This window comes from Balaenoptera physalus, assembly GCF_965194825.1.
Source record: "Balaenoptera physalus genome assembly, chromosome: 11".
NCBI classification, from domain to species: Eukaryota; Metazoa; Chordata; class Mammalia; order Artiodactyla; family Balaenopteridae; genus Balaenoptera; species Balaenoptera physalus.
Window position 1 is genome coordinate 19,609,899 of NC_138896.1, and position 23,636 is coordinate 19,633,534.

General features: G+C 41.1%; 1 protein-coding gene across 2 annotated transcripts in view; it reads right to left on the reverse strand.

Annotated features, from left to right (window-relative positions):
- DCDC2 (doublecortin domain containing 2) overlaps positions 1-22,380 on the reverse strand; it is a 157,545-nt gene extending 135,165 nt beyond the window's left edge. Inside the window, exons 1-3 of one of the 2 annotated variants that reach the window (XM_082415202.1) lie at positions 22,321-22,380; positions 21,306-21,693; positions 16,913-16,967 (exon numbers count right to left, since the gene is read on the reverse strand). In XM_082415202.1, coding sequence (XP_082271328.1) covers positions 16,913-16,967; positions 21,306-21,598 — 348 coding nt within the window. In that variant the 5' untranslated portion in view covers positions 21,599-21,693; positions 22,321-22,380. Of the gene's footprint in view, positions 1-16,912; positions 16,968-21,305; positions 21,694-22,192; positions 22,270-22,320 lie in introns of those variants that run through there. The other variant, XM_082415201.1, reaches the window with a different exon arrangement.
- Positions 22,381-23,636: the final 1,256 nt, after the last annotated feature.

Here is a 23,636-nt window from a genome sequence, read left to right on the forward strand (position 1 = left end):
GGAAGAAACCAAGTATAGAGCAGGGAAGACAGCTCTTGCAAACAAAGCTGACTTCTAGTTTATGGTGATTGCTCATTGGGGTACAGTAATTTTGAAGCACATTTAGTGAAAAAAAAAATTTTAAATAACTTCACAGTCCCAGATAATGTGTTCATTGAAGAATAGTTGAGACTAACACTGGATGAGGTATCACCTTTTATCACCGTGGGTGTACTTGCCAAAGACTGGACACAATATACTATCTTGAGCAGCTAGAAATAGCCCTGAATTTTTGCTTAACTAGTTTATTAAAACTGGGACTTAGTGGTGGTCCTCAATAAAGAAGTTAAGATGCCAAATTTTCTTCCATATAATTCAGAGCCAAGGTCGGCAAATTATTGCCCATGGGTCACATTCTGCTTGTTCTCTGGGGCACAGCCGCCACTCACGAGCCGCCAAGAGCTGCTTTCATTCTACAACAGCAGAGCTGAGTACTTACAGCAGAGACTATATGACCCAAAAGCCTACGATATTTACTGCCTGCCCTTTACAGAAATTAGTTAAGTGACTCCAAGGAAGGGAGCAGCCAAAGACTTCAGGAGACAGAAATCTTGGAGTAGAATTTCATGAGCGCTTCAGCCACTAATCTCTTACCTATGTGACTCAAAGAAGGATCCCAAACACCCTCCCTTCAACAAGGCCTTGAGAAACCCATGGTGAGGAACATTGCTCCAGCCACTCTAAAAGTGCGCTGGTGCTTGTTCTCTCTAGACCACGCATGCATGGAAGATGCTGCATTTGAAATGGGCTCTCTGGTTCCAGCGGGGTATCAGGATTGTGGGGTGGCAGAAGGAGAAAGCAGCACTTCATCTCCAGAGACAAAGCGGGCAGAGTAACCATAAGAGGCAGCAGAGTCAATGTTGTAACCAAAATAAACTGACCTGTAAGGCCCTATAATGCAGCCTGAATGATCTTGGGACTTCTAAGATTAAAAGAGTTGTGCGACTCACTACTTGATTTCTATAACAAAAATCTCCAGATCTTGTAAACAGAAGCCTGACTCAAACTTCCAGTTGTCATAGCCCACAGTCAATTATCAGATCTCACAGCCCCTGAAGGTATCCTGATACCTGAGACCTGGCCCTTGCCAAACGATCCTACAATATCACAAATAAAAACTTTTTGAGTCTTCCTCAAAGTCCTTTCAATGATACCTGAAACCATTCACCAGAGAAGTATGCCTTGGGGGGGCAGTAAAATACTCAGCCCATTGAGGAATGAAGAGACATTGGCTCTTGGGCACAAACTCTCAATATATCTCTTAGGGAGAAACTCTTGTGTTTATGAACTGAGATATGCCCAAAATATTTTCAATAGTAATATAAAAAAGAAAGAAGGAGGAACGATTAGAAATAATCCAAATGTTATCCATTGGAGAATGAATAAATAGTATTATATTTATAAAATGGAATACAGTGCTGCAAGATGAATGAAAGAGATACAACTCCCCACAACATGGATGAATACCACAAATAACGTTGAGCAAAATAAGCAGGTTGCAAAAGAACGCATAGAGTATGATTCCATTTACATAAGTTCCAAACTTAACTACATATTGTTTAGGATTACATATATATGTAGCACAACTATTAAGAAAAACAAAAGGCAATGAGATGATAAGTATAAAATTCAAGATAGTGTTTACATTTTGGGAAGAAGCAAGAAATGGGACTAAGGAGGGACATAAGGAGCTTTAACTATACTTGTTCTGCTCTGTTTCATAAGCTGAATGTGGTACACAGATGTTAATTTTATTGTTCTACAAACTGTAGCTATGGTTTCTCTTTTGTATGTTATATATAATTCATAGTTTCTTAAAAACAATGATGTTAATGGAAAACAGCAGCAACCCCATATAGACAACACTACCAAGAGCTCAGATCCCTCCAGAACAAACATTTGGGCCACCCAACCAATTAGGAATCCTAAGTAGATGAAGTATGGGTTGGTCAAAAAGTTCGTTCGGGTTTTTCCATAAGATGTTACAGAAAAACCTGAATGAACTTTTTGGCCAGCCCAAGGTTAATTAAAGGTAGGAAGGAGGGTAGAAAAGGAAATCATAAATACTATCTCTAGTCTCATGATTCTCTGAAGAAATACCCTATTTCCTTTCTTGAGATGTCTTGTATATCTTGGATATTGTCTATAACTAATATCCTTCCCCTCCCTTATCTCATTGACTTATATGAGGTAATAATAATTACATTTATACCAAAATATTGAGTTGGGATAGCAGCAGAACTAGAAGAAGAATAGACCTCACCCAGAGATCCTGACGTGGAACAAGATACAATAACTAAGGTGACAATGGGTAACCTCCTTCTGAGGAAGAGGATGAGTATGACTTCAGAGGTAGCAGAAACGTTAGCATTGATTTGGGCAGAAAGATGTGTAATAAATATTTGTCAGATTTGGCTTTCCAGCATCTGAATGCATCTTCCATAAGAATAGAGTTCCCATCACATGAAGCTTGGGGAGAAGCAGATCCTACCACTAGCCACAGAAGGTTAAAAAGGCCGATGTCCACTTTATCAGCCCTACTGTAAGCTAAACCATCAGAACATGACCTTTGCTTGGCCCAGGAGTCCCATCCAGGGCTTTAACACCAGTTCCAGTGACACAACAAAGCAGAGAAGGTAAAAGTGCTACCATCAGTAGCAATGAAGCCCAGTTTCTGGGGGTAGTGTTTACCACACCTACTGTGAAAAGTTTGCGGCAGTGGCCTGAGAAGCTGAATGTCTCCATTGATCAATGGTGGTGGCAGTATCATCCTTAATGGCCTGGTCCTGTGGCATAATGTGGTCTGGATTCTAGCTGCTTCAGTTCCCTTGTGACTGCTCATTCTCTGAGCTCAGTTCTGCAGCTCTATCAGAAGTTTTAAAGGATATCCAGTATATTTTTTTAAACTCCTTTTCCACTAAAATAAGACACAGACATTTTCTTTTCCTTCCTGACAATATCCTGACTAAGTCAAGTGTATATTTTTCACTCTCTATATATCTCAGTCTTTGTGAAATTATGTAAAGCCTCAATATTTGAAGAACAACTCCAAGATTCAGTGTCACACCCAAGTTTACTGTATGCTACTTGATTTACTAATGTATTTCCTCTTTCATGTATTTATATAATAATAATCTTAACCATTTATTAAACATCTAACCTATGGTCACCGCAGTCAGAAGGAGTGATAAGTATCACCTAGCATCCGTAGAGGGTTTTGTACTCCATCGAGCATTTACATTTACATTTTCTCCTTTTGGACATAGCCAGTAAATGCAGCCAATACGATGTCTGTGATCCATCTCTTATTTCACTTACCACAGGGCTCTTGTTAACATCAGCAGCAATGTGGCATATTTTCCATTAATTGAGCTCTAACTATCAGCACAGCGCTGGAAGTTTAGTGTGTGCCATTCCGTTAAGCTCCAAACCCTCCCACCCGCAAGAAGGTCTAAAATAATAACAGAAACACAGAGCACCTCACTGCCAGACTCCCCTTCTCCACACTCCACAACAAAGCCTTCTTCTATAATCGTTTAGGATCGCTTAGATGGAGTCCTGGAAGACTGTCATTATGATTCTATAATTCTGCCTATATACTCAGAGTAATCCCATGGTGTCTGGGACACAAGCTAAACTGACATTGCTACAGATTAAAATGCAGATATCTAATCAAGATTGTCTTTCTAGGATAATTTCATTTATAATAAGCATTGGACAGGTTCTCTTGGCACCAAATCTGATGCACACAACTCCACTAACTTGACACCATAAGCTAGAGCAAAGGGAATTCATAAACAGAGAATTACAATTTGAATATGGTTCTATATAAGCAAGTGAATTAGGGAAGTGGAAGAGAGGAAGAGAGTTTAGGAATAAATAAGAGTCACTAAGTAAAAATGCTGAAATATCCCAATGACAAATCATATTGCCTATGCCTATACTTCATTATATACATATCCATGTATACATGTTTAGATAACAGGTAAGAAGAGTCAGACAAAGTTAATCAATATTATTGATAAAATAATTGAAACAGGAATAACACAAGGGAATAGCAACCTGATTAGAAGAAGTACCAGCTAGAGGAAAGTTAATTCAATCCAACTTCCATATACTATTTGACTAATTTAAATATTAGCCAATTGAGAGTTCATGAGAAACAGCTACATTGCAAAAGCCATACTAAAAGAATCTCTATGCTATAGTAAATATATATATTTGTAATTTTTTAATTGATATTTCAAATCTTTTGTTGTTGTTTTTGCTTTGGGGTTTTTTTGGTTTTGTTGTTGTTTTGGCCACGCCTCGCAGCATATGGGATCTTAGTTCCCGGACCAGGGATCGAACCCGTGCCCCTGCAGTGGAAGCGTGGAGTCCTAACCACTGGACCACCAGGGAAGTCCTCAAATCACTTTTTCAATCCAGCTTTTTTTTTTTTTTAATTTATTTTTGGCTGCATTGGGTCTTCATTGCTGCGTGTGGGCTTTCTCTAGTTGCAGCAAGCGGGGGCTACTCCTTGTTGTGGTGCGCGGGCTTCTCATTGCAGTAGCTTCTCTTGTTGCGGAGCACAGGCTCTAGGCATGTGAGCTTCAGTGACTGTGGCACGTGGGCTCAGTAGTTGTGGCTCACAGGCTCTAGAGCACAGGCTCAGCAGCTGTGGTGCACAGGCTTAGTTGCTCCGCAGCATGTGGGATCCTCCCAGACCAGGGCTCAAACCCGTGTCCCCTGCATTGGCAGGTGGATTCTTAACCACTGCGCCACCAGGGAAGTCCCTTTAATCCAGCTTTTTTTTTTTTTTTTTTTTTTAATTTTACACTTTATTTATTTATTTATTTTTGGCTGTGTTGGGTCTTTGTTTCTGTGCGTGGGCTTTCTCTAGTTGCGGCGAGTGGGGGCCACTCTTCATCGCGGTGTGCGGACCTCTCACTGTCGCGGCCTCTCTTGTTGCGTAGCACAGGCTCCAGACGCGCAGGCTCAGTAGTTGTGGCTCACGGGCCTAGTTGCTCCGCGGCATGTGGGATCTTCCCAGACCAGGGCTCGAACCCGTGTCCCCTGCATTGGCAGGCGGATTCTTAACCACTGCACCACCAGGGAAGTCCCTTTAATCCAGCTTTTAAAAACCAGCTGTGGGAGATCCCACAGCACACAAGCTAATGCAAAACTCATAGTACTGGAAATTGAGTTATCTGTTCACTTCTAGAAAAACAAGCTGTGACTACGGAGTTTTATCAATCACCATATAAGTTACAAAACGGAACCTGGGTAATATCAGATGACTTCTTTCATAAATATTGCCAGAAGTCGGCAGCCCAGTTACATTAGGTTGTATAATTTGAAATAGCAAGATGGCCACGGAGGTTCATAAATCTTTGAAACTCAAAAATACTGTCAGAAGGTGAGGAAAAAAACACAAAGGAGCATGGACTGACTGCCACTAGAAATTTCCTAGAGAGAAATGTCCCAGGTTAAACATTAGACATTGCAAATATACCAAGTCCATTTAGTTTTCACTCTCCCACAGTCCCTTACCACTTAGTTTTGTCCCCAGCTAACAGGTGGGCTGAAATCAACCTTATTTCAACAAACCAAACATCCAAACTATGTAATCATGGGATGACATCTGAGCTTGATCTGGCTGGCTGCTTAAAAAGGAGTCTTTCACAATAATAAATGGGAATTTTCATTGTTGACCAAGCTAGATACTAAAGCACACCACCTTTATACTTCAGGCTGAAATAAACCAAATGTAAATAAATCGCCCTACCTTTAAAAAGTGCCTCCATGCATCCATTTTGAAGTACACAGAAATATGTTTTATTTTGTACACAAAGATAAGATTATTAGCCTACTACCTGTGGGACACAGACCTTTTTAGTTGTTCTCCAATATGGTGATAGATGTAAGCTGAATTTCACATACATTCTCACCTATGCCTTAAACAATGCCACACCTGAGAGGACAGCTAGATGTTTGGGGGACAGTCTGGGGCCAGGGACCTAGTAGAACTGAGAGTCCCATGGGGTCCCAGCCCAAGTCCCTGGCTTCATTAGCATGGTGTTCTCACCATGCTGTTCCATGAGGAACAGTCTAAGGGTTTATTGCTGCTCTGTGCTACTCTGGATCTCTGAAACAAAGTTTCCACAAGTTAGGCATTTAAGATTACCCCACGCCTAGGATGGAGGTGGGAGAGCCGCCTGGCCAAAAATAACAGCTGGCATGTCAAGGGCATTGGCCTGGGGGCGGCACCAGACCTTTGAGGAGGGTCCTAAAAGGTCGTGACAGTTGAGCAGTGGCCCCCGGAGCTTGGGATCTGAGACCTGGGTTCAGGACCTGGCTGTGAACACTGGCAAATGACTTAACACGCTTGTGCCTCAGTTTTCTCATCTGTAAAATATAAATAATTACTCGTCCCATGTGATTATTTCAAAGATGGCATATGTGAAAGATTTTTAAATGTAAGGAGTTATAAAAGTATAATGTATTATTATTGCAATTCATATCATCATCATACATTATGTAATATATAATTGGTATGCTATGTGATATATAATTATGTTACATTTTATAACAATATATATTGAATATATATTAAATATCTTTCCTTTTTTCAGAAAAAAAAAAAGATTACCCCACGCGTGCACGCACACACACACACACACACACACACACACACACACACAAATCTGTTCTTAAAGAGAAACATAATTTAAACTGTTTCTATATCCTAATAAAAAATGAATGCATCATCATAGATGACCTTATATGCTTGTTTATTATTACTGACTCCTTTGAGTTTCACTTCCCTTATTCCTTTAACACCTCACTCTCTTGGGTTTTCTTTTCTGAATGTACAATGTGTGGGGAAGAAAAACTGAAACATCTCTTTAGATGGTTGCTGTATCTGTCAAGGAGGCTATGCTACAGTTCCAAATACAAAAACCACATTCCAAAACAGGAATATTCTCCAAACCCTTTACTTTCATGGTGTGCCTTCAAATTTTGTTGCTTTTGAAAAATTCTGACTGGAAGTAGCAGCACATCACAGCACCGCCTGCTTATTTACACAGAAGAACTCTCTGAAACTTGAGAAATCACAGCAGAAGGTACCAGCACGGATCGCTGCCAGTCACCTGGGCAGGTCCCTCCCACACACTGCTGCCTCCATGAGGGACCGTGATGACAGCCTGGGCAGTGGTCCTTCTGGGCTTTTCCAGGAAGACTCTGACAGCAACTTAACCCACGAAACCTTAGGTTAGAGGGAGACCTTAGTTCACCTCTGCCATTTTGGTATGCAACTGAAATATGCAAGTCAAAGGAATGGATTTATAGTTTAAAACAGATGAAAAGAAGATATGACACTTTCTTTCAATAAATGCTTAGTAGTCTTAACCAAGTTTTTTAAAGCTTTCTTTCAATCTGACTGAAATTCTTCAAACTTCACACCACAGCTTAATTTTTTTTCCCCTTTTCGGTACCCAGCTATGATGGAGAAGACCTAGTCACCATATTCTTCATAAGCATTGAAGCCAATTATTAATTAGGTCTAAATAAAAAATTCTCTCCCCTTGGATTAACAATCTGTGGTATTATTTTTCCCATCTTTTATACTTTTTCACACAGCTTTTCTTTGAAAACTCTTTTCAGCGTCCTCTGACAACAATTACCTTGTTGTAATTTCTGATTGGCACATACTCAGTGTCTTTTTATATCTGTGTGGCTAGAATCTAGCCCACTGCCTGGCATTCAGCAGGCTCTGGATAAACATTCTCAAGAAACTGTGAAATCGTACATGAGCAGCATTCAATAAATGGTTGAGCATAATTTGTCTTCCTTGACTATACTTTGCTATTTGGTCACATTTTCCTATTATTCCTACTATGTGGAAATAATCATATTTCCATCATGAATTGTCCCTTTGACTCACAAGAAAATGCAATAAGCTCATTCTAAAAATTATCCTAAAATGTGAACCTAAGTATTGACTTTCTAGTAGATGCACAGTATCCATCAATGAAAAGTTTGGTATACCTTAGCAGAACTTCAAATCATACTGAATATGCCTAAAATTTCATCTTCTGTGTTTCCAAATCTCATGCACTATAAGAACACGAAGTTCTGTTGGTGTTGCCAAAAGGACTTTGTTTTAGTGGGGCCAATGAAATGTCCTACTGAGAATAGTTCAATACTTAGATTAAGTGATATTTTTAAACACACACAATTAGCTAGCCATTTCTTTTATTAGGTACTTTTTCTATTTTTTCTTAAAAGGTTGATAATTATTTTATAACTGTTTATTAAATGTCTGTCTTTGCTTAGAACAGCTTATTACTATAAATAAAAAAGATATACATACTCTAATTTGCACATCTTCCAATTTCACAGACATTCTAAAATCATGTCTAAATGCCAAAGAAAATGCAAGATATCTGGAACAAATGCCATGGCACATGTTAATGGACAAACTAAAATCACCAGTCTTTTAGCTTTTGATCAGAGCTGAACAGGGTTATTAATGGATATTTTTCATTAGACCAATATTTTCCAGGTTGACATAAACACTTCTCTCTTTCTTCCTCTTGTTCACACACATACACACACACACACACACACACACACACACGCACCCAGACACACACACAGTTCAATACTGAGAAAAGCGAACAGACAAGAAAGTGTGAAAGAAAAATGAGGGACTTCCCTGGTGGTCCAGTGGTTAAGAATCCGCCTTCCAATGCAGGGGACGTGAGTTCAATCCCTGGTCAGGGAACTAAGATCCCACATGCCGCGGGGCAACTAAGCCCGCGTGCCGCAACTACAGAGCCCTCACACCACAACTAGACAGAAGCCCTTGCACCACAGCAGAGGATCCTGCATGCCGCAACGAAGATCCCATGTGCTGCAAGTAAGACCCGACACAGCCAAAAATAAATAAATAAATATTCTTTAAAAAGAAGAAAGAGAAATGAAATATGGTCAGTTTTGTTCTTCAACAGAAAACTCTGTCTTCCTAGAGCCTTGGCAAGGTCATAGACACCTTGGAATCACCCTGACCACTGATGTGAACTGGCTGTCCTTAAAAGAATGCTTCTCACTTAGCAGATACATTAGAGAGATGGGGGAAAGGTGTAAAATAAAAGATTGGAAAGGGGCTTCAGTTATTGTTGGAAGAACTCACAAAAGTGGGTTTCATTTTCTTTGATTCTTCGATAAATTAGTAAACTTGACTAACATAATCTGGAAATCTTTCCCCAAGTTAAAGAAAGAAATATTTAGGAGTTTAACTATTTTGTAGTTCCCCCTTTGAACTCAGAATTCCCAGGCTAAAGATTAGTTAGTGAAACCACAGAGCCCCATGCCTTCCTGCAGTAAGGTTAATAATTACACCCAATTTAATGTCTAGAAATCCATTCCCAACCCAAAGCCTTTAAGTAGCAAATCTCATAGTATGTTTCACTGGAGATGATGCCTAATAATTAAACTGAAATGTGAAGTTTTGATAATGATATTCAAAATCTTAAAGACATTCACTGGAGTGACTGACCAGAAGTACAACCCATGTTCCCACAACCTTTTCAGACCAGGCCAAGTTCTGAGGTTTCAAAAACTCACTTCCTTTCTTTCCTCCTCTCCAAGGTACTCCTGCAATACTCTACCCCATTAAGAAGAAACAACGGTTATCCAAATTCTCCATAAATGAAAATCTAAACTGAGAGAGGTGTATTCAAGAGGATCCAATATGATGTTTATCCAACGAGGAAGCTTCCACTTCTTGGGAAGACATTCACTGGTGTCTTTGGATTTTAATTTGAAGATTTCTTTTTAAGACAGCAGTTCGGGACTTCCTTGGTGGCGCAGTGGTTAAGAATCCGCCTGCCAATGCAGGGGACATGGGTTCAATCCCTGGTCCAGGAAGATCCCACATGCCGCGGAGCAACTAAGCCCGTGCACAACAACTACTGAGCCTGCGTGCCACAACTACTGAAGCCCGTGTGCCTAGAGCCTGTGCTCCACAACAAGAGAAGCCACTGCAAAGAGAAGCCCGCACACCGTAACGAAGAGTAGCCCCCTCTCACCACAACTAGAGAAAGCCTGCGCACAGCAATGAAGACCCAACACAGCCATAAATAAATAAATAAATAAATTTATGAAAAAGGAAAAAAAAAGACAGAAAGAAAAGCAACTGGAGTGGGAGTAGAACAGAGAAGAGAACGGCAGAGGGAAAAAAAAGAAAGAGGAGGTCAAGAAGCAAGGTCAAAGACTAGAACCTGAACTGGCATATAAGACCAAGCTATTTTTAAGAATGAGGAAGTCTGATATTAAGTTTTGAGTTGTTGGCACTTCTAGATTACCTATAAAACCCACTCCATTTCTACAAACCATTGGTAAATTTCACCACACACAAACTTGTGGGAACGGGGTATTTGTGTGGACATCAATGAGAGGATTTCACCTCTGAGGTGGTGGGGCCTTAAACAAATACAACCTGTAGAGGAACAAGACAGTCCATGAACTCAGCTAATACTTTGGAAGCAGAAGCTCAGGCAAAGAGGTGAGCATGAGGTAATAATCCCTGCAGGAATTCACAGAAGTCTTGGGAAGAATGTAGGACATTCCAAAGGCTAAGTAATGGAGGTTCAAGCCAATTTTATCTCGACCACAGGAGATGGACAACTCCAGCCATTATTCAGGTTACAACTAGCAGCTTAGGTGTTTATAACTCCAGGAAAATGGAACAAATTTTCCAGAAATTAGGAGTTTATTGCTCCTCAAAAATTAGTCCCATTATTTCCTGACCCATTATCGATAAAGTTCGAAAACTGTTTAGCCCTTAAAATGTGGGCTTTTGAGCCAAAGAAATCTACAAGTTCTACAACAAAGATCAATGTTGGTAGAGTTAAAATTAAGGCATGGCAGGCAAGGAAGGCTAAAGAGTAGTCAACTCCATGAGGACAGGGGCCATGTTATTTGGTTCTCAGGTGACAAGCACAATGCCTGGCACATAGCAGTCACACAATAAATCCATGTTAAATGAATAACATTCATTTAATATAGCTCCAAATTATACTAGAGACAATAAATGAATCACACAAAGGTTTAACTAAACTAATTTTATCCCTGAAACAAAAGCTAGATAGATAGTGGCCATGAAGACTTTTAAGTTATTTGAGACATCCCACCCATATGTGAAATGCAGAATCACCAGGCATGCTTGAGGCAAACAGATGTCTCCCTTAACTATGATAAGGAACATTCAACACTATAGAGAATTAAAACGACTACCAGCCTATTAATGTTAGGTACTATACAGAATTAGCAGACCTCCTAGGGACGTACAATCTAACAGGCAGCTCTGACACATGTGTTAAAGCCTCATCAGTTGATGACTACCAGCAACAGGAACAAATCTGTAGTCAGACAAAATCAGATTTATTGATTTGGTGCAGCGAGGGATGGCACTCAGAGAAAGCACAAAATGACGCTGAGAAAGACGGAGAAGGGAATCATCTTTTGTAAGGTTTGGGTTCTCGTTGAAGGATTCCAAGGAGGGTCTAAGGGAAGCCGATTCAGTTCTGGAGTGACTGCAGTTTTGAGGTGAAATTAGATGTGGGGATTAACTAGGGGTTGTTATGAGGTGATGGCGATTTAGCAACTAAAGATGCCCAGTAGGGAATTCCCTGGTGGTCCAGTGGTTAGGATTCCACGCTTTCACTGCTGTGGCCCGGGTTCAATCCCTGGTCGGGGAACTAAGATCCCGCAAGCTGCGCGGCACGGCCAAAAAATAAAAATAAAAAATAAAGATGACCAATAAAATATGAGAACAGCAAAGCAGGTCTGGAGTGTCAGCCGCAAGTAAGCATTAATCACTGAAAGGGAGGCCCTTATGGCATCTTACAGTTGCTGCATAACTGGGAGAAGCAGTGTTCTATGATAACTTTGCAGCTGGCCTGCTATGTGTCTGTCCTCCAAGCCTGACTAGTGGCAAGGCTGCCTTTGTTGCTTCTCCACCCAGCTGATTTTCACTCTGTCGGAGACAGGCTTTGATCTTTACACAGATACAAGTATTAAATAATCCTCCTTAATCAAGGAGTAGAAAGGGACATTCTCAAAACCTTAATCTAAGAGAAATGGGCCAAAAATAAGAGATTCTGTTATATTTAAAATCTTTTCAAAACTGGCTGACCCATAAACCTAATCCCATCTACCCTTCTTCAGTCCTCCAAGCATCCCTCTAGCCCAGCACATGTGCCCTGGATAATAATAGTTGTCTTCTCCCCTGGACTCCAAACTCCTAAAAAGGAAGAGCGGGGAAGTACTCATTTTATACCTGGTGACTCACAGCTCCCAGCGCATCCTAAGTGCTATGTAGCCAAGCTGTCTGCTTGTCTCCTCTGTCCAGAATGGCCCTATCCAGCGCCTCTTACACAGTGAAACAGATTTTGCTCTCTAAATAAGTATTAAAGAATGTCATAATCTAAAGGATTCACTACATGGATGAGACAGGGGAGAGCTGATCAGCCAATCAGCAACATCTACAACTCTAGGTTGAAGAAGAAGGAAGCTTCCCTTTGAAGAGTTCACCGATGGCCTTGTTGCCGCCTGATAAAGTCAAAAGCACTTGAAATACACAGCTCAGCGCAAATGGAGTTGAACCCCTACCAAACTGAATCGCTTATTATGCAGTACTGGAGATTTTCGTGTATCTGTCTTTTCAGCAAGACTGTAAATTCCTGGAGGTGAGAGGTTATACGTGTCTTGTTCATTTTGCTCCCCTGCTCTCTGCCTACCATGCTGCACAGTACGGGTGTTCAATCATGTGAAAGCAAAGTGGATAAAGCAGGAAAATAAGAAGACCCTCCTTCAGTTAAAGGGAAAGGGTAAAAGCACCATGCGGGCTGGTAAGCAAGAGGAAAGGTATCCCACATGCGGATCAGAGGCTCCCAGTGCATGAGGACAGAGGGCTCCATAGACGGCTTCCCTGAGAGAGGAAAGGAAGAAGCTGGTGAGTGGACTTGGAACATGGAAACATAGAACGAGATCTGAAACTGGGCAGAGAGGAGGGGGGAAAAGAAGCAGAGAGAGGACTGGGAAGACATAAATAAGGAGATGAACTACCAAGGTCAGAAGATGAGAACAGTGTCTTTATTAAAACCACCACCAATGCAGGCAAAGCGGAAAGAAAGATGAAAATATAGCTCAACACAATGACTGGGGAATAGACGCAGGAGTCCAAGGGGGGCCTAGAAGGTCTCTTTATCTGGATGTTATTAAAAGCAAGACCTGGTGTCAAGAGGTAAGGGAGGGCTCAGAGCCCACAGCGCAGCCCAACTTTGGAGCAGGTGCAAACCACCAGTCACCATTTTGCTTTTCTTTCTCCCATCTCCTTTTTCTTCGCTGTCTTTCCTCCACTTCCCCTCGCCCTTCCTCCTGCTGCAAAAAGTGTTGGCCACATAAGACCACGTACTTCTTTCAGGTTAGTGGAACAGGTGCATTAGAGTTCTGCCTTTGTCTGTCCTGATGACATGGCTACAAAGAAGAAGAGGAATAGGACTAGCTGTCCTTTCAGTGTCTCTTCAAAGATGAGTTTCATGGCACAGAAGGGCAATGACAGAAACCACAGCAGAACGTGGAACGTCCAGATGACATGCCCATTCTCATTACATGACCTGCAGTCAGCAAGTGGATACCACTGTGTCTAAACTATTAACTGTCTAAAGAACAAGCAAACTGTATTATGGACTTGGGCAGGGGGTGCTCCGGGAGGAGGAAAGGAATGCTGCTGACCCCAGCACCCACTGGCTGGGTTTCCTACCACACGCGAAAACCTAGCCACAGCTGTGGGACCCAACGCCACACGTCCTACAAAACCCCAACAAACGGCAAAAGTCCTTCTGTTATAACGTGCACTGTGAATAATCAGAATTAATATGCTTCAAGCAATTAGAAAAATTGAAGCATCTACCTCAATGTGGTGGCTTTTATTAGGTAACCCCAACACTGAAAACTTAAACAATATGAAATACGTCAGATTTGAGGGAAATGTCCCCAGTTTTGATGAATAGGTAATTTTACTAACTCTTCATATTGAAACGTCTTTGAATAGACATTGTTTGTGCTACTACTGCATTGAAACTTCTTCTCTGAAACAACTCTAAACTCTCCAATTCTATGTATTCATGTTCCCACTTCAAAATTATTTCTGTGAATCCCTCCCTGTGATTGGGAGAAAGATATGTTATCTTCCTCAAAGAATAGCAGTCATCAACAGTATTTTACCAGGTGTGTACTCTTTTCTCAGTAGACACAAATGTTGAAAGGAAATCACCACCTTAGATCAAGAAAATAGAATCTATAATATTGTGAAAGGCCAGTGTCTGTCAAGTTTGTTCTCAAATTTTGAACATAGATTGTCCTCTAACTTATAAACTTGTGGAATTCTAAAAGTCTGATGGTTAATCACTTGTGAAAAAGAGAGAGGTATTTCTGCCCAGTAAGAATTACACACACAAAAGTGAGGTTCTCAGCTCAGCCTACAAAAGCCTTTCTGACTTGTGCTCCACCTAAAACAGCAGCAATAAGACTGCAGAACCAACAGTGAAAGTGATATCTCTATGGGAAAATGCATTCAGAGTTCCTATTTTGGATGCCCGGAACCCAGAACTCTCCCTTTCTGGCAATGAAAACAGGGGTCCCCTTGCTCAAAGCAGGCTATGTGTGTGGTCATGGTGTGGACTTTGGGGAGGAGGGTGTCTGTGTTGAAGATCAAGACTGGAAATGCAAGGGACTTCCCTGGTCCAGTGGTTAGGACTCCTCACTTCCACTGCAAGGGGCACGGGTTTGATGCCTGGTGGGGGAACTAAGATTCTGCCGCGTGGCAGCCAAAAAAAAAAAAGACTGGAAATGCAAAGTGAGGGAAGTAAATACACTGCTATCTAGACTGGGAGGGAAGGTTGAGGGGGACAAAAGTGGGAGAGTGGGGCTTGGGTGGGTGAGGGAAAATGCTGAAGGTCACGGACAAACAGAACAGTTTCTCACCACCTCTTCCCACCTGCTCTGCATCCCCAAAATGACCCCCTCTGGAAGACTGCGAGGGGAAGGACTGAGAAGAAATGAAAGGCTACAGCAGGATCCATGCAGTTAGAGCAAATGAGAAGGGGCAGGAATCACCAGTAAGAAGAAAAGTGGGAGAGATACAGTGTTCTAGAAGAGGGAGAGATGCTGTCTTCCAGTTGGAGATAAGGGGTGGATTTGTCACATGTAAGACTTGCATTCATAAATCAGAACCTTGTCTGTGTGGCCCGTGCACAGGCCCCAAGTAAAGAGAAATCAATAGTTACTGCTCCAAAGCGGAAGAACAATTAGCAAATTAAATTCACTAGAGTCCTTGTGAATGCTTCTTTTGTTAAGGATAATCTTTTTTTTTTTAAGTATATTCCAAAAATTTTTTGCACACCTCTTGCAATTTGCCAGACCCAATGTCTTCATCAAAGACACTGGAATCCAGAGTAAATATACGCTCATAATTTTTTTGGAATTCACACATTACAAATCCTACTGCAGAAATTCGGCTTCAGTCACTAACTTCAAGCAAGGTATTGATAGCTTACCTCAAGCGGTTGTGTGTCCTTCAAACAATATTATATCCAGAACTAATACACTAATGTCTTTTCTTACTACTTGCTACAGATATTAACTAGCAGTCATTCTTTACCTGTAACATAAGCACCACCTGAAAAATTTATATTTTTGTCTACGTTAAGCTATAAATCGTATCACTTTCATAAATAATCAACTTTTCATACATTGAAAATCAAAAATACAAACAATATTATTTTAAATAATGTCTGGGATTACCACGTTTTCCCACAAATTATTTGAATCATGAATTTAATCCTGCGTTATTAAAAATACTGCACAATTAAAATTTTTTCTTACGTAGTTTTTTTTTTTTTTTTCCTAGAGGGACAAATTTGGTCCTGTTGGGCATAAACCCAGCATGGGAGGAAATGGCCAGAGCCGAGGAGTCTCCCTGGGGCTCTGCACTACAAATGAGGAAAAACTCCTTTTCCTGTTAGTCATTTCTTCACTGGCAGGACACACCCACTGGGAGCACTTGACTCTGTGGGGTCCAAATGGGAGGAGGGCAAGTCTGGCTGGTGAACAGAATCCCAATCTGGGTTTAACTATCATTTTCCCTGCCTCACTGGGACGTTTAAGGCTGTTGCCTTAATTTTGTTTTTAATCTATTTTTTCATCCATAGACTAAGGAATACATCCTACAGAATACCCACTAGAGATGATTCCACTAGGGATCCAGATGCTATGTGGAACACAGTGGAATGAATATCTATGTCACAAGGCTCATTGCCAGTCTTCATGCAAGCTTCTGGTGAGCACGCTCAAGTGAACTTTAATGCAAGTTAACATGGAGGTGTTTTCCTGATATCACAGGAAGTCTTAACAGGCTCCTTTGAAAGCCTCAGGGCCAGTCAGAGTGATCCTGGCCATTTCAGACACTGGACTGTCAGAAGCAAGTCAGGACAGGGGATGTAGTTTTGGCAAAGGTTGGTATCACGGTGCTCAGAATCTCTTCTCACCTGACAGGGAAAATCCCTGTGGGTTTCAACCAGAGAACACACAGCTAGAAAATGGGAGAATAAGAGCATGTTGTGTCTAGTCCTACACATCTGAGGACACCTACTCGGTCTGTTTGTTTCTGATAATGATCCACAGAAAGGGTTATCTTTGCCTTAAAACATCTAATGTCCTCTTTATATACATTAGACAATTTATCTCGATTAGAATGTCATCCAAATCTCTAAGACAAACCATAAGAAACACAAAGTAGCACTGTTACTATTATTTGCATTACCTCTGTATTCACAACTTCCATTGGTCTTTTCTTGATTTCTCCTATGTCCAAGTAACTGGGGGGAAAAAAAACAATAAGGGCTTCTTTTATTACTTTTGAATCAGCTATGTAAATGTCTTTTTAAAAATTATTGAAAAGTAAAGCTAGCCATAGGAAATACTTAAGCCTAAAGCAAAAATCAATGGCTACTAATTAAAAGCCATTATAATAACAGGAACTGCTTTCAGGGCTGACACATGTCCATGCTAAACTTCAATGAAATTGAAGTCTTAGAAATACATACTTCCATTGGGGAACATTTTTCCCCACAATGGTCAGCTACTTACTATATATATGGTATTTCTTATCTTTATATCAATTTTGATATAAAGAGTGGTTTGTGTGTAAAGCTGCTTAACAGTTAGTTCTATTAATCACAGACTTTAGGCCAAAGAAAGTAGTACTGATCCCATGCATTAGAGTAACAACTGTGAAAAGCTGGGAAATCTTTTTTCCTAGGAGAGCACTTTAATGATGCAGAAATGCTCAGCCATGTGGGATGGTTTAGGCATTGGTTCAGCTAAAATACAGATGGGTAAACTAGTTAACCTCTGGAGACCCCTATTATTCCATTACTATTTGCTACATATATTAACTAGTGATCATTCTTTAGCTATAGCATAAGCACAACCTAAAAACTTTATACCTTTGTCCACTTCAAGCTATCTGTCCATCACTGTGATCTCGTTCCACTGTGCTTCATACATAGAAGGTGCTAAATAAACGTTTTAATATTAAAAATAAATATAAATCTAGGATTTAATTTATAACCATAGATAGAAAGATAGATACATTCTCTACCTCAACTACCATAACTGCTGAGTTGCCAAAAATTTTATATTAGAATTAATTTTGGCTATGTTTTATTTTGTTGTGTTTTGGATAGAATGCTTTAGTTAATCCATACCTCTGGAAATTATCATGTATTTCTCTTACATAAACAGTATTATACAAGACAGTGAAAATTCTCCCTCTGCTTAACAATAAAATGGGTCTTTCGGAAATCTTCAGGGACTGATTTCCAACATAACAATAAAACATTCTAACTGTCATGTGCAGGAAAGTGATTTCAGATCCACATGTAGTAGAGTCAACGTCCCAAAATGCATAAGGAAAACTCTGGGGAAAATAACAATCTCTAGAATTCTCTGCTATAAAATAAAGGTTTAATAGCTACCTGAAGTTTAATCACCATTTCAAAAATATTAGAAGAAATATGAGTAAAAGATATGCAAGAACAAAGTTGATCATTTTCATTTGAAAAATATTTTTCCACCATTGCTGTCTTCCCCAACATCAATTAGAGTCTACATGGCATGAATTACCCTCAATATCTTTTGGGCTTTCTTTTGTTCTGCCAGTTTCTTCATTTGTTATGTAAATTTAAAACTGCAAAGCTTCAAATATATTCAGCATTTAAATCTTCTTGGCTTCTATCATTATAACCATAGATATTACCACTTTAACACAAATAAATATTCATCTGTCAGCATGGAAAATTAACCATGGACACGTTATAACAAACTCAGGGTTTTTGTGAGTTAAAAGCAAAAATAACCATGCAAATCTCTTATATATACATATATATATAAAGAGTGATCTGAAGTGCACTTTCTATTTGGTTTGGAACTGTACCTGTTTTTATCTTTTGAGTTGGTAGCACAAATAAACAAAAGAGAATACAAATTATTAAAGTGAGTCTGGAATTGCAGATTTACATTCCCATGAAATTGCTTCATATGAAAATTATTTAATTTAAAAAATTAACAAAGTATATGATGAAAGGAACTGGACACAGAGATGCTTTGCATTTATAACACTTCGTTGTTTACAAAACACATTCACATCCATACCATTTACTTTCTACAACAAGACTGTGAGGTAGGAATGGTTATGTTCCTTTTCTGCGTTAGGAAACTGACTAGCTGTGTCAAGTGAATTGCACAAGGATGCAGAGCTAATAAACAGCTCAAACACAAGTCTCCTGACTCTCAGCTTTAAGTTCTAAGTTATTTTGAAGTACAGTTTCATTTGGCTCTTCTCTAAGGAAGTTAGACAAAGCATACTAAAGGAGGTTTCAGGGAAGGGAAACTAAATCCAAATGTATCCCTCACCTCCCATAAAAAGAACATCTGGCATAACAAAAAAGCAGAACACCTAGAACTCAATTTAAACAAACTTACACAAGCTAGGATGATATTAGATAACTTTAGTGATACTTGGGAAAATAGTTCTACACAGTTAAAATCAGAACTCACAAGCATAGATTTTATGGTAAAGGTATGTTTTTTGCCATCCTGAGGCCCAAGCTGAATTTTAATTAAAATATTATATTAAAAACTATGGGGGGAAAAAAACCTATGGAATATAGACTTACCATACAATCCAGCAATTCCACTCCTAGGTATATACCCAAAGAGAAATGAAAACTTATACATACCCAAATAATGAAAACTTGTATATACCCAAAGAGAAATGAAAATGTTCATAGCAGCATTATTCATATTAGCCAAAAGTGAAGCAATCCAAATATCCATCAACTGATTAACGGATAAACACAATGTGGTATAGCCATATCATGGAATATTATTCAACAATAAAAAGAATGAAGTACTGATACATACTATAACATGATAAGCCTTGAAAACATTATGCTAAGTGAAAGAAGACAGAAACACAAAAGGTCATATATTGTATGGTTCCTTTTACAGGCATACCTCATTTTATTGCACTTAAGAGATATTGCATTTTTTTACAAATTGAATCAGGTTTGTGGCCACCCTGCATGGAGCAAATCTATCAGCGCCATTTTTTCCAACGGCATTTGCTCACTTCGTGTCTCTGTGTCACATTTTGGTAATTCTTGCAATATTTCACACTTGTTCATTATATTATATTTGTTATGGTAATCTGTGATCAGTGATCTTTGATGTTACTACTATGACTTGCTAAGGGTTCAAATGATGATTAGCATTTTTTAGCAATAAAGTATTTTTTAAATAAGGCATGTACTTTTTTTAGACATAATGTTATTATTGCACACATAATAGACTACAGCATAGTGTAAACATAACTTTTATATACACTGGGAAACCAAAAAACTCCTGTGACTTGCTTTATTGCAATATTCACTTTATTGCATTGGTCTGGAACACAACTTGCAATATCTCCGAGGTACGCCTGTATATAAAATGTCCAGAATAGACAAATCCATAGAGACAGAGAAACTAACCACTACTGATTAGTGGTTACTAGAGGATGGGGAGAAGGGGAAACTGGGAAGGTACAGGGTTTCTTTTTGGAGTGATGGAAATGTTCTAATATTAGTTTGTGGTGATGGTGGCAAAACTCTATGAATATACTAAAAACCACTGTGGTTTATGTTATGTGAAATATATCTCAGTAAAGCTATAAAAAAAAAAAACCCTATGGAATATTAAATTCTACCTGTCCTACAGTACCCACCCCCACGAGGAATAATTTCTCTCAACTCCCATATAACTTTATTTTTCTAATTGCACTCATTCTTTTGTACTTTGCATTAAAATTACTGGTGTGCATGTAGTCTGTCTCCTGTTAGATTGTGAACTCCAAAAGACAAGGAGTCCTGTCTTATCTCTGTTCCCTTCAGAGAACTAAGCACAGTTTGCTGATTCACTGAATGCCCACAATAAGTGAGCGCCCTGCCAGGAACTGGGGATAAGCACCACTAACGACCCCTGTCCTTGAAGGTTTAACCATCAAGTACCTGGTGACAGACATGTAGACAAATACAGTAAGCCAGTAAACTTTTCCAAGCATTAAGGAAATAACATAAACGTGCAGGAGGTGGGAGGAGGGTCACAAAGTGGGGTGTGGTCAGTTCTACTTGGAATTGAAAGGTTGAAAGCACTTTTCTTCACGGGTGACAATACTTCCAAGTGATTTTTAAGAAGTCTTTATTTAAACTAAAATGATAGGTTCCAACATTGTAAATCAACTATACTCCAACAAAAATTAAAATGATAGGTTCCAAGCAAAAGTGGAAAGAGAAAAAGCAGAACAGAAAATGCCAAATATCTAACATGACGTTTGTGTTACTCTTTCCAAATAGCTAGTCACGGAATACTTTTTTTTTTTTTGATTGCCACTCCTTATACACACATTTAAAGTCTGTTCCTACTGCTCCGTACGTGAACTTTCTTTTCCAATCACACTTTCAACCTCTGACCCCAGCTGCAGCGGGAGCCTTGAGTGGCATCAACCCGCACAGTCACAGCCCCTGAGCGCACCGAGGTGTGGGGTGAGGCGGGGGTTATTCCATTCCACCTTAGAACCCTCCGAAATGACGGGCGGTGGGGATAGAAGGACTCACTTGAGTTTCTTGAAGGCTTCCTGGCCCCCAGCCACGTAGTTGCCCCCGCTCTGGATCTGGTCTAGCTTCCGGATGCGGTGCCCGGCCCGCGGGGTGTAGATGTTCCTGACGGCCCCAAAGGGCGCCTGAACGCCGCCCGTCACCTCCTTGAGGAAGACGTCGAAGCTGGACACCTTCTTCTCGTGGAAGACGAAGCGGCGCCCCGCGAAGAAGGGGTCCCCGTTGCGGTACACCAGCACGCTCTTCACGACCGGCTGAGACAGGTGGCTGGACCTGGCGCTGGTGCCGCTCATCTTCCCCACGGCACGCCGCTCCGGCTCGCTTCTCAGCGGGGAGGCACCTCCGCTGCCCCAGCGGCCTCACGGCGCACGCGGCGCGGGGTCGCGTCCTGAAACGAATGGGCAACAGACAAGCTCACGGGTAAAGGCGAAGCAACTGCGTATGTCCGGCGTTCACCCCGCGAAGACCCTGCAGCTGCAGGACACGTTCAAGTAGTTCACCGGGGTCTGCACAGCCAATCAGCAATCGCGCTGCGCGCACGACACCTGTTTCACTCGCTACCGGCAGAATCAAGGCGTAACCACCTCTGCACAGGAGCCGCGCGGGGGGGCTTGAAACAGGCAAACTTCGTGCCCCCGGGAGGGAGGTGGGAATACACACACACACACACACACACACACACACATACACACACACACACGAATTATAAAATTATAAATGTGATGAAACTTCTTTCCTCGCCTGGCTCTCTCCCCTCTCAATCTTTTGTTTGTTCCCAAAGTAATTAGGGTTCTGGCTGGAATTGCCCAGATTTTTCTTTGCCGAGAAATAAATGCCTAAAGTGCACTGAGAGAGTTTCCCAGACCCCTCACCCCTCCCCAGATGACCTGCACCGCCCCGCGGCGAAGCTCCTATGGGCATCGTTTGAACACATAGGGCAGAGGCAGGCAATCGAGTCCCAAGGCGGGGGGTAGTGGGTGGGGTCCCGGGAGGCGCCCGCGGCCGGAGTACCTACCGACACCCGAGGCCCAGTGGGGGGAGGGGCGGCTCGGGCCGGGCGGGGCAGGGCGGGGTCGGGGGCAGGGATGCCGCGGTAAACTCGGCGGCGGCCGCGCGTCGCTGCCGCTGTTCCTCCAGCTGCCGTTTCCTCTGCGGGCCTCCCTCACCCGGGGCGCGGGGGATGGGGGGGGGGAACGGAGTTGTTATTTCTCGCCGTTTCCATAGCAACTGCAGCCACGTGCAGGGAGCGGAATCAGTGAACTAGGCCTGGCGCGCTCCTGGATCCCTCGGGCTTTGCCCGCAGCCTCCGGCAGAGACTCGAGAAGTGAGTGTTTTGGGGGTAAGAAGGGGAAGCCTGGGAGTCATTATCATGCAGTCACTCTATAAATGGACGCCTACTGGGTGCCAGGCGCTGTGTTAGAAGTTGGGGGACACAGCGGCATAGAAAAAAATCTAATATTTTGAAGTGCCTACTATATGCGTAGCTTTATGCCGAGAAAAGGTTGCCTCAAGAAGGCTAAGTGGCTCTCGGTGAGCAAGAGCCCACATCCATGCTGTTTGTATAGATTGGATCGGTGTACCGTAAGATGGGGGAGAGGAGCTTTGAGAACTTCAGTGAAGAGGTGCTTTGTCCAAGCTACTCTGGGACACATATTGTGGAAGCAGGAAAATTCTCTTTAAAAAGTTGAAATCTTCCAGCTCATCTCTCCCAGTGTTCCCTTTGTTCCTCCTAAGACGTCCCTACTATGTGTCATGTGCGAATTGCATTACTGGCTGTTCCTAATTCTTCATCTATGAATAAAAATAATGTTAATAATAACTACCATTATGGTAGTTAACTACCATAATGGTAGTTAATAACTACCATTAATTGAACACTTACCATGTGCGTTGTGTTAAGCACTTTAGATTATCTAATTTAATTAGATTATCTAATTTAATGTTCACAGCCTTCAGAGGTAAATATTCTCTCCTCAGATGAGGAAACTGAGGCGTAGAGAAACAGAAGAAATTCACCTCAGGTCGTGTGGGAAAATTCAAACCCAGTTTTCTGTGATTCCAGGACCACCTTAACCACCATGTCATACCAATCTGAGAGATGAATATACATTGCAATCTGGGGCAGAAATGTTATTATTAAAGTTACTTAATACATCAATGCCTTGAAAGTTAACAGTTTTCAAAAGAAGACTAAAGAGAAGAGAACAATACAGAGGGAAGGTAGAAGAAGGAAATTTTGTGAGCTGGTTGTGAAGAATACACAGGTCGAGGGAATGGATGGGGAAAATATCTGTGGGGATGTGCTACCAGGTAGGTGAATAGGAGAGAAAA